The following is a 13,215-nucleotide window of genomic DNA, read 5'->3' as shown; positions in this document are numbered from 1 at the left end:
ATCGCCCCATGGCCACATTTTGCCACGTTGTCTTTCCTCCTCATGAAAAACAACTTTCACTTCATAAGCGTTATTTCCATCACACTTTTTCTGGCAGACTTTATACCACGATGGGTTGAATCCCTTCAGGTTCCCCCTATCAGCCATCGCTTTTACTCACCTGCTTGGTTCAGACACTCATCTCTCCTTCTAACACAAGCGAGTCTCTCTGCAGACTCTCCTTTCCCCAAGTTCACCCAGCTCCACTGCTCAGCTCCCTATCCCAGCTCCTTCCAACACATACAAAGAAGGTTCCCTGACCCTGCACCAGCTTCTCCCGGAGAACGCCTCCCTCCCAGCAGGATTCAAGCTGGTGAAGGAAGTTGCCCAGGACATGCCCTCCTGCTACCCCAGCAGTGCAGTTCCCCCATGGGGAGCACCAGCCCGCCCAGGGCGCTGATCGCAGGCGACGCGCGGGGCCGTAACCAGCAGCTTCGCTCCCACGCATCGTTGTTCACCGATTAGCAGGGTGGCAATCGACTCCCTCGCAAAGGTATTTGTTTGGGGTTGCTGCGGATAACTACCGCATTGCAACGAGACACATATTTACATCCCCACTGATTTTCCTAATTGGAACTTTCCGTTTGCTGCCGCGGGTTGATTCAGCGCAGCCTCCCTACGCCAGCGCGTTTCCAAGGGACGCGTGGAAAATCACAGGCTTGGGCAGCACAGGTTGTAGCGCAGCAAGGCACACACGCATCCAGGATCACTGCCACCAGCAGAGGCAGTGCTGCCCTCCTTGCCCTCCTTTCTTCCATGTTTAGCAATCGTGTGGCCAACTCATACAATCAAAAAGTAACAGGTAGCTGACTCCCAGCCAAAGCAATGAGCGGATCCTTCTCCATGTGGCGGCACACCGGATGGGTCTGGCAGGGAAAGCAGCACAGCGCTGTCACCAGGGCAGGACAACCTATTTCAGTGGCAAGATCAGCTACTGACGGCTACATAAGTGCATCCTCGGGGTCAGTAGTTTTATGGCTACATCACTTACGTAGCTCACATCTCGATGTTGAGCTCTTGAGCCATGGGCTGGATGTCAGGGAATGTTGAGCTCATAAGAACATGAGCTGTTTGCACAACCCTAAGACAGGATCTGCAGATTTTGCTGAGGACTGCTTTGGCATGCAACCTTTCTAAACCATCTATCCTCAGCCTACAAATGGGCATTAATGTCATCTCCCTAACTCAATCTGAAGAAACTGCTTCAGAAGCCCGCAAAGAGCATCTGCAGAGGAACTGCAAAAATAAAAGAGACCAAAGGACAACAGTTTGCACCAGCACACAAATACTACGCTCCAGGTCTGCAGCGGGTGCTGCGAGTATGAGCGCATGCAAGCGCCACCACGATGCAGTGAGATCATTCACACCTGCCTCACTGTAGTAGGAGAGGAAAGGTGAGGGGGAGGTTTCTCGGAGGGATGCAGCACTTCCCAGCTGCTGCCAAGATGCTGTTTATTGGTAAATGAAGCCTCTTGAGTCCTAAACAGTCTTCCCAGAGGAAGACAGAGTTGCAACTGCCATATGGGGAGTGGGAAGAGGATGCCACTTAGCAAAAGTGGATCAGAAAATACAGGCACAAACACACACACGCTCACACACGCAATTTGTTCTGTTACTGTGCTGAATAGTAACATCCATTTCTGCCTCTTAAATAAACCTTTCTCTAGATTTGCTCCATTTAGCTTATGCAACCTTCTAGATGGCAAGCACATGTGATAGACACTCCTGAACAGAACATTCTTCCTCAGGCTCCTTAGAGTGCTGGGCTTTGCCGGCCAGACAAGGAACCCCATGAAAATCCACTGGGAGCTTGTGAAGACCCGTGTGTAAAATCACAGATTTTCCCCTGGGAGGTGAAGATGAACCTCTCTTAATGGCATCACCTTTGCTAACTTCTGTCCTGACCCTCTCCTTGCCATCACTCCTCTAGCCATGAAGGTGACATCCTGCAGTGCATCCTCCACCCGGGGCCATCACGGGCTCTCACTGCTGCTTCATTTTGGCATTCTGGATGACAATTCCTTACAACATCAGACTTGGAAAAGACAGGAGTATTTTAAAGAGGAAGGAAAAAAAAAGAAAGAAATACGGTGCCACATCCGCAAGGACAAAAGCATGTGCACAATCCCATTCCAGCGCAACTTCCCAGGAAGAGAGCAGCGCCCAGGGCAGGCTCGCGCCTGGGCTTCGCTCCAGGGAGCTGCGGGCTCTTCCCGCACTCTGCGGAGCCCAGATGCACATCCCAGGCACGTCAGCGCTTCCTCCCGCTCCAGCAGCCAGGAACACAGCCTGTGAAGCTGCTTTTCTCCATTGCCTTTCTCTGCTCTCCTTCACTCGGTCCTAGTGGTGCTACTGACTCCGTGCAGCCTCTTTGAACATCCCAACCAGTGAGGAGCACGGGGTCCTTGCAGGGCTCCCAAACACACATCCTCGCTGGAGGGCTGGCTGACTCCTTAACCACATGGTGATAAAAGTCACCACCTCTTAAGATCTTTAAGTAGAAACTGGCCCTCTATTTCAGGCTCAAGTTCAAGAAGAAATCTGATTTATCACATATACAATGTCTTTTCATTACATGTGCATTTTGTTGCAACGGTTTGAGGAGCTAATGAAAACTCGCTTCTTGCCTAAGGATTCCTGGCTGTATAAATGATCATTTCCTGAGGTCAGGAGTGCTCACATACAGCAGAAAGAATAATTCCCTCTATTACAGCAATTATTGGCAAAATTCAATGACCCCTCTTAAGCTGGAGGCCAAAGTAAGTAAATGCAATAGCACTTGCTGGTTTTTAACACTCGCAGAGCCTCCACGTGCCTCCTCTTGCACATGCAATGAGGATGACCATGTAGTCACCCAGGCAAGACTCCTATCAGGATGTCAAACCTCCTGGCATTCCAAGGTCTAAAAAAAAAAAATATTTTAGGATGATCAAAATGCAATCTTTGGCTAGTATTGACATTGTTTAATTGAAAAATCACATCTGAAATTGCATTGAAAATGCTGTCAGACAGCTCCGGAGACTCTTCAATCACCGAGTATGCTGGGCAAAAATTCTCCTGACCCAAAGGACTCAGCTCTGCTTCCTCCTGTCTCCAGACCTTTCTCCTGTCTGCTGAAATCACTAGCTCAATGGTCCCTCGGACTTTTTGCTTGCAAAGGATGTGGGCCTGGAAACAGGCAGCCTGGCCAGCTCTTCCCCTTTGCTGTCAGGGCATTACTTTTAGAAGTGACTTATTGCTCCACTGTTTTTTGTGGGGTTTTTTCCCCCTCCAATTTTTAAGCCAAAAGTAGGTTTGGCAGCCACACTCTGTGGCCACCACCAGCCACCTGATTAGCAACATCTTAGCCACCGGGGGAGGCAAAGGCTCCTTTCTCTCCATTCCTGCTAAGGCCAAAGACTTGCTCTTTAGGTAACACTGAGATGAGATGACAAAGGAGGGTCTCAAAGAAGCTGCAGGAACAAGTTCATCTGTATTTGCAAAATCTGCAATTGCCAAATGTGCAAAGACACAATTAGCAAACAGCAACAGGGGACTGCATGGATGGAGAGCTCTGTGTTCCTCTCAGACCATCCAGACAACCTTGCAGTATCTGCTGCTCAACTACCTCCTCGCTTCTCAACTGCAGATCAAAAGCACCTGAGGTGAAGAACTTTTCCCTGCATTTGTTTGAAAACCTGGCACAGTTTCACCAGCATCTTTTAAGCACAGACTTAAGTTTTCAGAGCAGCCAAACCTGAGTCATGCTGATTAACAGGCCCTGCACCACCCGACAGGCATTTGACTTGACCCAAGGATTTCATTCCTCAAACACCTTATTAGATCCCTATGCCAAAAAATGGTTTTCAGTAACATGTGTGCTGCTTTGGGATCTCGGGCAGATTACTCTGGGAGTGAGGAAACATTTCCTAAGAGGCAAAAAAGTCATCAAAAACATATTTGATAAAACAGAGAATGGATAATGATGGTTTTTAACTACAATTCTATTTTCTTTCATCTTAGAAGCATGCTGTAAGTTTAAGACAAGGGATGACAACTGGATTTTGTGTCTTTTTCCTTTTTTTTTTTCTTTAAAAAAAAAAAAAAAAAGAAGAAACTTCTCATTTGGGTCTTTTTTCTCCATCCCTAAACCCAATAAACCATATATTGGAATGACCTTGTAACAGGTTTCTGTGGCTCTTTAATCACCAGTGGTTGCTAAATGAAGCATGTCTATTTTCTCTGTTACATTACTATTGGCAACCAGGTCTTCAGTAAGTGCCCCGAAATATTTCCATGGCAACAAAAAGCATTCAGTATTTCTACTGTTTTGTGCAAATCTCGCTTTAAAATATTCCATTGTGGAGAGAAATACAGTACATTAAGTGAAATAAAGTCAAGATGCAATGTTCTGAAAAGAATATAAACAGGAAACATGTATTTTGCAGAAATGGGGAAAAAATGCCAAAGGCAAGGAGAAAAAAAAAAAGTTTAAAGCTATTATTGATGCTACTGAGTGCCTTTGCTGAATGTCAGCAAGTCCATATGTTCCCTTACATTGTCACTTGGGATTAGGTAACAAGGCTAACAGATATAAGAATGCCTCGAATACCTTCTCTTGATTTTTATCCATGACTGAAATTTTAGGCTGTCAGGGTATTACAACCTCTCTCTGTGTCTAGGTTATCACCAGAACAGTTCATACTCCTCATTTTAGAGCACGAATCCAAAGGAGTGAAAACGAAAGAGAAAGAGCACGCGTGTGTTTTGGAAGAGAAGCAGCACTGACAAGAGCAAAATCTGTTCTTCCACATCAGCGTTCTCATGGAAGATGTTTTCAAGCCACAGCTCAGTGTTTCTCCCTGTATTATACAACTTAGTTACGAGAAAAAAGGAGTCAGGTCCCAGCCCTCAGACCCTCAAGCTGGCAACTTTGTGACTACCAAGTCTCGAGAGCTCTGGAGGGCCCTTTGCGCAGTGCACTGCAGAGAGAAAGAGACAAAACATCACATGGAAGCATCTGGAATGACATTCCCTCTGGTGTAAAAAAGGCCTCTAAAGATCCTTGTGTGGAAGCAGAAAGCTCCTGGCACCAGTGATGCAGGTGCAGGAAGCTCTGCAAGCGCAGCCTGTCTGTCCGTGGTGCTTCCAGACAGGCTAGTGCCAAGGAAAGCTGATAATAAGAGAGCCGAGCAGCAACATGGATGGATGCTCAGCTCCACCAAGTCCATGTACACGGGATCCACACACACACAGCTAATCCGGCCCTTCAGCTCTGCCTCCGTGCTTGTGCACGCACCCTGGCATCAAGATACCAGTCAAGCAGGGCGTAGGGAAGGGGTCTGTGAAGACCAAAAGGTAAGAAACGAGGCAGGTGGAAGGTTGGACTCTCTGCTCTAACAGATGCAGCTCTGGGGTCTTCACCTGAGAATCCACAATGACTCCTGTGGGACATGACACGAGCAGCCCCAGTCTGGGAGACGGAACAGCCTGTCCCAAAGCACTTCCCAATTATTTGCCTGGCCATAACAATGAGAGGAACAGTAATAAAGAAAGGAGCTAATTTTAACATTCAGCATGGAACACCCGCAAGGTTTATACCCCCTCAGTCCGGGATTACTATTAAATACAAAAACAAACAGGCTGATTTTCTGCTGGCTGCACAGCAAGGCTAGGTAAACAGGACTTCTCCAGAAACCAAAAGCCATGAAAAACTCTTTTAAGGCAAATCTTTTCAAGAGCATCTACCTCTTATTTCCAAAGAAAATTATGCAGATACTTGAAACCAAGCTCTGGAGATCTTTAGGGAGCTTTTTACTAGCTTCATATCCCCCTCCCCCTTCCTCCTTTGCAGAAACAACTTTATAGCTTAAAAGAGTTAAGAGTGGCTTAAACCCATGACAATGCAAAGGTGGGATCAGCTGGGGCTCCCTGCTGTCCTGCATCACGCTGTTGGGACATGCACCTTCCCCAGTCCCTCTGGGACTTGAGGATCCTCAAGCCACACTTGCAATATCTGCTGAGTAGGAGTCAGGTGGCTGAGACCGAGTCCTACACAATTAATTCATGTCACTTAGTTATCCTGAACCGAAGTTAAATTGTTTCAAACTAAAATCAAAACTGGTTCTCATTCCCAGCCTCCTGCCTACTGTCCTCTTCAGACTTATTTGAAACGCTGTGGGGGAGGTGGGAGGAGAAGAAAGCAATTTGGGAACCTTTCATCCATAAAATCATGAGATACGGCTAGCTTTTTAGTACAGCATTTCACAGCACATGGCACAGTAATATCTTGAGATTCCTGGCACAACGAAACAAGGTTTGAGATTATATATATCTTTAATAGCAATGACGCAAAGGCAGATGGTTCTCTAAGCAAAGGCTTAAGGCTAAACACCCCCACTGAAGGGTCCCTATACCTTAAGCCAAACACGAGGGGAACAAACTACTCTTTGCTAGTGCAATGGGGCCTGATTGCCTTTTAAACACATGGTGTTCCACCCTGGAGATTGCCATTTATTTCAGTGAGATTAGTTGCAGGAAAGAGGAAAATCAGAAACACAACACAGAAGGGTTGGATTTTTCTTTGGGGTTTTTGCTGGGGTTTTTCCTTAGCTGTGAGAAACAGAGATGACAGAGAAGGAAATAAGCAGATTAACAAGTAAATCAAATTAATGCCCAAGAGGCCTGGATAAGATTGCCAGGGTGCTGGCTAGCTGCTTACCTGCTAAGCTTGCCTTGCCCTTATGATGGTTTAAGGAGCCACCCGTGCTGATGCTGGGCTGCTGGTCACTTGTCCTCACGTGGGGCAGACCTTTGTCCTCTGCAGTGGTAGGAAGCTCCTCGAGCGGCTGGACATCCTCACCAGCCCGGTCCGATCCACTGGCTGCCAAAGGCCTGGGGCTTTCAGCACGCTGCTCTGTCAAGCTGGTGGCAACTTTAACCCGTTTTTGCCTCTGCAGAGCCACATCAGAGCCACAAGGGAGGCCTTGAGCAGCAGAACCTGGACCCGTGTGTGGAACGTGGCCATCTACTCCAGGATGCAAGTACTCCTCATCCCACAAGTCCAGGTGCCTTTCATCGTCCGAGTCCTCAGAGTAAAGCTCACCAATGCCTGCGTTATCCTCCAAGTCCTGGTTCCTCTTCTCACCCTCTGACTTACGACCTGCTCCGCTCAGGCTCAGCAGTGACGCGGAGATAGAGTCTCCTGCTTGTTGGATAGCTTCATATATTTGAGAGATCCAAGAAGACAGCGGCTGAAGGAAATTTTGAGCAGCCTCAGAAGCCATGTCTAACACCATGCCGGGATCTGATGATCAGTTGCTCAGCTTTGCCAGCATGTCACTTACAATGCAGGAAGCTATAGAATAAGCATCATAAGAGATTACTGTAAATGGCTTGTCCATCAATGCTATGTCAACACACTATGTACCTAAGATGTTCAAATGAAAGAGGAAAGTCGGAAAAAAAAAAAAAAAAAGACTTCTATCCATTTCAGAATCCCACTAGAAATCCAGAAATTATGGACAAATTCTATATATATTCTAGCAGAACTCTGGAAAGCTTTCATTCGATTGCTATCACCTTAAGTAAATACGTAAACATAGGGCATCCGAGCAAAAGTACCTCTTCAAAGCACACACATGTTCTGCTTACAGCTGTCAACCAAAATACAAAACAACCCGCGGCCAAAAAGCAAAAGAACTTCCTGGCCTCAACTTCCACCACGTCCTTATCCTTATCACAGCCAGGTGGGGGGAGTTAGGAGAGAATTAGGTTTAGCTTGGTTAAAGTGACAGGCCTGAAGTTAGCAGAATGGGCCCATGGCAGACAATTATTTCTAATGCTCCAAAAAAAACCATCTAAGAAGCCCTCTCTGTCTAACAGAGCTATAACACAACTCAAACTTCTTTTTCCCTTCACAGAGTGAACAAAACGTAGGAGGTAGAATATTGGAGATAGGAGATTACTAGAAACAGGAGAGTTAGCAAATGATGTATGATGTCCATATATTTGTTATAACTCTCGGTGGCTGGAGTAAGTTACTATGAAAGTAGACACAACCCAGATCTTTATAGCACCTCTTAATCATAAGACAATTATAAATTGGTGTATTTTAATTGTTATTAAAGTAGTTTTATATCTGGACTAAGTACATATTTGTAGAATAGTGAGTATTAACATTTTGGACTGAGATAAACTGTGGTATGTGATTTTTCTAAAGTTGGGGATGGAGATGGATTAACAGTATCTTGCTTTTTTAAAAATCTCATCTAATCCTAAATAGGAATACCAGTCTTTTTGTTTTCATAACCCATAGAAATTTATTTTTTTCTGGGGTCTAGTATATATCTTCCCACATTCTCTCTTCCCCAATAAGATGAGAATTTCTTTGATGAACTTATAGAAGGAGGACAAAACCTAAAATAGAATAATGCTTTTTGAAGGAAAGAATTAAATACATGCAGATTTGGGGCTAAAAGGCAACTGAAAAGAAACAAAAATAGTCAATACTACTGTTAATCTGTGTCTTGCTGAATTTAGAGGATTCTACACTGTCAATGTTTCACTCCCCAAGAAACAACTATTCAGCACAAAGACAAAAGCTTAGCTAGGAGTAATTAAACTATAAAAGGAAAAATACAGTATGGCAGGAAAGAAAATAACCTCAGCAGCAAAGTCTATTACCTTGTGAAACAGCTTCCAGAGAAATGTAGTGAAAACCTCCCTGTTTTGGGTATTTAAATGAGCACGGACTAAGGAGATCTCACCTCTGGGGGCAGAGGGGCAGCAGACCAGGTGATACCAGAAGGTCTTTCCCTTTTGAACCACCCGTGCTGAATAATTTTGCTCAGCAACATTGACCTTCCTCCTGTGTATTCTGCAGACACTTTCAAGAAGGTCATTATCAGCTCCAATAAGTAGTTAAAATTACAGTCCTAACAAAGGCAATAAATGAATTTAGGTGATTAAAGCCGTTTTAAATGCTGATGACTGTAACAAACCTTTCTGGCTCAGGGCACATGTTGTTCCAGTCTCCATCTGTCAACCACTGGCCGCTGGCTCAGCCTGAGGACCCTGCTACGCATTAAATCTTTGGCAAAGAACCATGTCATGGCATAACCTCCCAGGTGAGCTGTTCCCTTCACTGACCTGCCTCTTTCCAGCTCTGCCCTTGTCCAACCTCTCTGCTTTGTGTAATTTGGTTATTTTCTCGCAGACCTAAGCTTATTACACCTGCCAAATGACATGTTTTCAGGACAGTGCAGATTTGTTATTGCAAAGTCCCCAGCACCATAAAAGTCACTGGGAGGAAATGATACTTTGGACACTGAGATTCACCCAGGCATGGAGGGAGGTAATTTGGTCTAAGTACTGCATATAGGATAAATTTTCAACCTCTCACTTTATAGAGGCAGCAGCAACGGGATCTTTGAGCTCACATGAAAACAGAACTTAACCTTCTACCTCCATCATGACAGCAGTGATGCTTGGAGGGATGCAAGCATGAGTGATAGCTAACCAATGTAAATATAATGTATGGGAGCTAAAATGAAGCATGATCAAAAAAAAGTAACCCAAGAAACCGAACGGGGTTCTGATCTTTTTCTTAGGGAATCATTAGCTTGTTTTGTTATTATATTTCCAAGTAATGCTCTTCAGGTTCAACAGAACTATGCCCACTTCCTCCCACAAATATCACAGTGCAGCACAACAGTCCCCATGATCGGGAGCTGGTTGTCCTGATCGCAAAGGCTGAGAGAGTTTTCCAAGTGAGATTCCAGTTTTGGAACAGATTTAATGCAGTGATTTTAAATCACGTGTAGGGCTAGAATGTGATCACCCAAGTCATCTCAATAAGCTGGGAGTTGAACTGCCATCTTTTACGTATCAGGTGAAGGTCCTGAATATCTTCCTATCAGTACTGGGGGCAAAAATGACACATACGCACATCCGTAATTCTAACCAAGACCTGGGAACCTTGGATTAAACCTAAATTAAAGCTGGATGTCCAAAACAAATCTTTTGATTTCAGCAGGTAGGCAACGGGCAGACATTGATGCAATATCACCACAAGAATCTGAATCTTTTCATCACTGTATCTGCCCAACACATGATCCAACCACTGACCAGAGTAACAGAAGTAACAGAATTTGAACAGTGCCCAACTCTGCCAAGTCTTTCCCTTTGCTCCCGTGACCTCTTTTACTCAAGATGCTGCAGTCAGAGACACACTGAACAACTGGAGTTCCATCGAGCTATAAATTGCTTAATTCTGGTCTCGCAGCAGATGGATAAAGTGTGTAACGAGCTGCAGACAAGTTTAGTCGGGCAACATTTTTTACAAGCTCTAGAGAGGGTCAAAGAAGGTTGATCTGCGTTAAAGGCTTGCTGCTTCCCAGGAGCTCTCTCCCTTAATTAGCAGGCACTGCTTTAACGGGGTGTTTATCATACACTTCACAACACAGCCTTTTCAATATTACAGATTTTTACTTTTAAATACTTTAACAATTTCAGCTTGCATTAGGGGGGGAAAAAAAGAACTGAGAGAGCATTTGAAATGTGTGGGAAAGGAAAATCCATTTCTTTTTAAAAGCAGTCATCCAAAAAAGAGAGAGAGAGAAAAAAAAAAAAAAACAATTTAGTGGATCCACTTCAAATTTCATCTTCTAAAACTAACCACAAGAATTTTCAAACAGAATAGCTTGCTTAACTCAGAGTTGTTTTTTCTTCCCTTGGAAAATCAGATAGCTAAAAGAATCAATGTTAGGCCTCTCACAGAAACCATCATAACCTTTACTATATGCCAGCTACAATCTATACGCCCTTTTCTTTATAGAACCATTACTACTTGAGCAGCGTTCCCAATGAGAGGTGCAATTACAGCATAGCAAAAAAAGAGAAAGACAACTATGAGCCGAATTTCAAGAACTACAAGAAGGCATAGGCTTATCATATTAGCAACATGCTTGAATCTTCTCGATGGGCAGGTCCCTAAAAAATTGCCATTAAATGTGCTTCCCTACAGAGATTTCCTTTATTCAGGTATATGCATGAAATTCCAAATTTAAGTCCCCTAATATGGGCCAAACGACTTCCAGGCCCTGTAAAGTCTTGTAGACCAGAGGTTAAAAACAGTGTTCAGGCATATAATAACTGAAACACTAAATGAGTAAAATGCCAGCCTCACCTCCGAGCTTGGAAACGTACTATCCAGCATGGAAACGCAGAGAGCTCCCAAGCTTCTGATGATCAGAAGACATCTTTGCATCTCACCAGCTTAGAAAGATGCAGCCCTTCTGTCACTGTTAAAAAAATGATACCAAAAAGCTTTATTAGCAGCTTGGGAAGTTTGCCAAATTCAGTCTCCTACAACAAAAACTCAGCTGGCACTATGTTACCTTTTAGACACACCATACAACCAGGAGAGGTTGATTCCTGCCTTCCACCTGTCTCAAATTTTAATTAAACCACTGATAATTATTTAATTTCCTGATGTCATAAAGAGAGCACCCAGCCTTTCATTCCCACTTGGAGGACCTCTGATCCATGCACAGGAGCTGTATTTGTGGGGGGCACGTAGGAAATGCTGTACTACGGACACGCCATAAAGCCTGGCTCTTAAGCCAGGAGTAAAGCTGGAGTCCAAGCTGATGCCCGGATCATCAAGGGTCAGTGCAAAGGCAAGCCCATGAAATGAGGAAAGAAGGGCTTGGAAGAGTATGATGATTATGAGCTTTCTCTGAGATAACGAAATATCACCATAAACTTGATTTTCTCTTCAGTCCAATTAGCTCCTGTGTAAAACAGAGAAGCCAAACAGCCTCCAGTGAAGGCGGGAGTGGGAGCACTGGGCCAAGGAATCCTCCATCCTAATTCTGGGAACACTCTCAACACCCGGCTCCTCCTGCGGCTGCCAGAATCATGCTTAATAAAATGCTAATAAAGCTCTTCCACTCTCATCGCAAAGGATAAGCATGGGCTGCTACGACGAAACCCCTTTGCCAGTTCAAGTGCACTCGGAGCTGTTCTGCTGATCTGTGGCTCATATGGACACGTTATTGGAAAAGTTCACCGAGGGTGCTCAAGGTTCACGTCATTTGCAAGCTTTGCTGCTGACCCAGTTTCCGTACGGTAAAACAAAACAAAAATACACAACGTGTTGGTACTTTTTTGGCCTACATGCTATAAAAATGTTACTTACACAGCTGAATTATAAACAAAAAAAGGAACAGAAAGGCACTTTCCAAGTGCTCATGTGTTTTGTCATAATAGTTTGCAGCTGGTGATTCAAAAACTCCCGGGGAAAGAGAGGAAGACCTAGCAGTTTATGTCAATAAAGTATATACATCTCACTGGAAAACATTCATGGGTTACAAACGGAAGGGTTATAAACCCACTGCTGCAAAGCTCTGATCCTGTATCCCCTGAAAGGGTGACGTAAAACTGAAGATGGGATCAAACAGACAGCGACGCACCCTGCTTCACAGGGCTGAGTGTGTGCTGGGGAGGCCTGCAGGTTTATTCCTCCTTCCCTAACATAATTCCCTCATGTCTTTGCAGGCAGCTCACTGTTCCTGATGTTGTGCCAAATTAGTTGTAAAAACTGATTTCCAAATGACAGAAATGGTTGTGGTCAGGGTATTTAACCCCATGCTGTTTTCTCTGTTCTTCCCAGTCCTTTGTTGCATGCTCTCCTTTTGCTACAAAAATTGCAGCAATTAATTATGGATCCCCACAGTTTCAGGGAAGCTGGAAGAAGCAGAAAGGGGCAGCAACAGAAGTTACTACGTGTGCTTGATGCTAGTTGCTTAAAACAGCTGAGCCTCTTTCAAAAAAAGTCTTGAATTTGGAAGTGTGGTTTCTTCACATACATCCAGAGCTCGCAAAACTGGGAACCTGGGGCTTCATGCATAGATGCTTTTGCCTCTTTCGGTTCCCATCTTGAGGGAATTTTCGGGAAGGAGAAATGGAAACTCCTTCCTTGACCAGAATATCTGCCCTGGATGTATCAGAGAGCTCGATTCTGTCTTGGCACACCTCTAACTCCAGGGTCACTCCCCTGAAGCCAGTAAAATCCTCCCAATCAAAATAAGGTCCTTGGCAATTAAACAGCCACATGCCACAACAGGCTCACAAGCCACAGCTCTGTGATGAGCAGTGGCACAATAAGCCACTAATGAATAACTTTTACTGCTT

At 44.6% G+C, this 13,215-nt stretch overlaps 1 protein-coding gene across 1 annotated transcript in view; it reads right to left on the bottom strand.

Annotated features, from left to right (window-relative positions):
* Window positions 1–9,058, bottom strand: part of SYT16 (synaptotagmin 16) — a 35,945-nt gene extending 26,887 nt beyond the window's left edge. Inside the window, exons 1-2 of the mRNA XM_088539551.1 lie at window positions 9,021–9,058; window positions 6,740–7,375 (exon numbers count right to left, since the gene is read on the bottom strand). Of these exons, the coding sequence (XP_088395677.1) occupies window positions 6,740–7,316 (577 nt within the window). The 5' untranslated portion in view covers window positions 7,317–7,375; window positions 9,021–9,058. The remainder of the gene's footprint in view (window positions 1–6,739; window positions 7,376–9,020) is intronic.
* Between the last annotated feature and the right edge of the window lie 4,157 nt (window positions 9,059–13,215).

This window comes from Tinamus guttatus, unplaced genomic scaffold (assembly GCF_059628265.1).
Source record: "Tinamus guttatus ecotype Peru unplaced genomic scaffold, ASM5962826v1 Tinamus_guttatus_pri_ptg000048l, whole genome shotgun sequence".
NCBI lineage: Eukaryota > Metazoa > Chordata > Aves > Tinamiformes > Tinamidae > Tinamus > Tinamus guttatus.
This window is presented reverse-complemented; position numbering and strand designations above follow the sequence as displayed.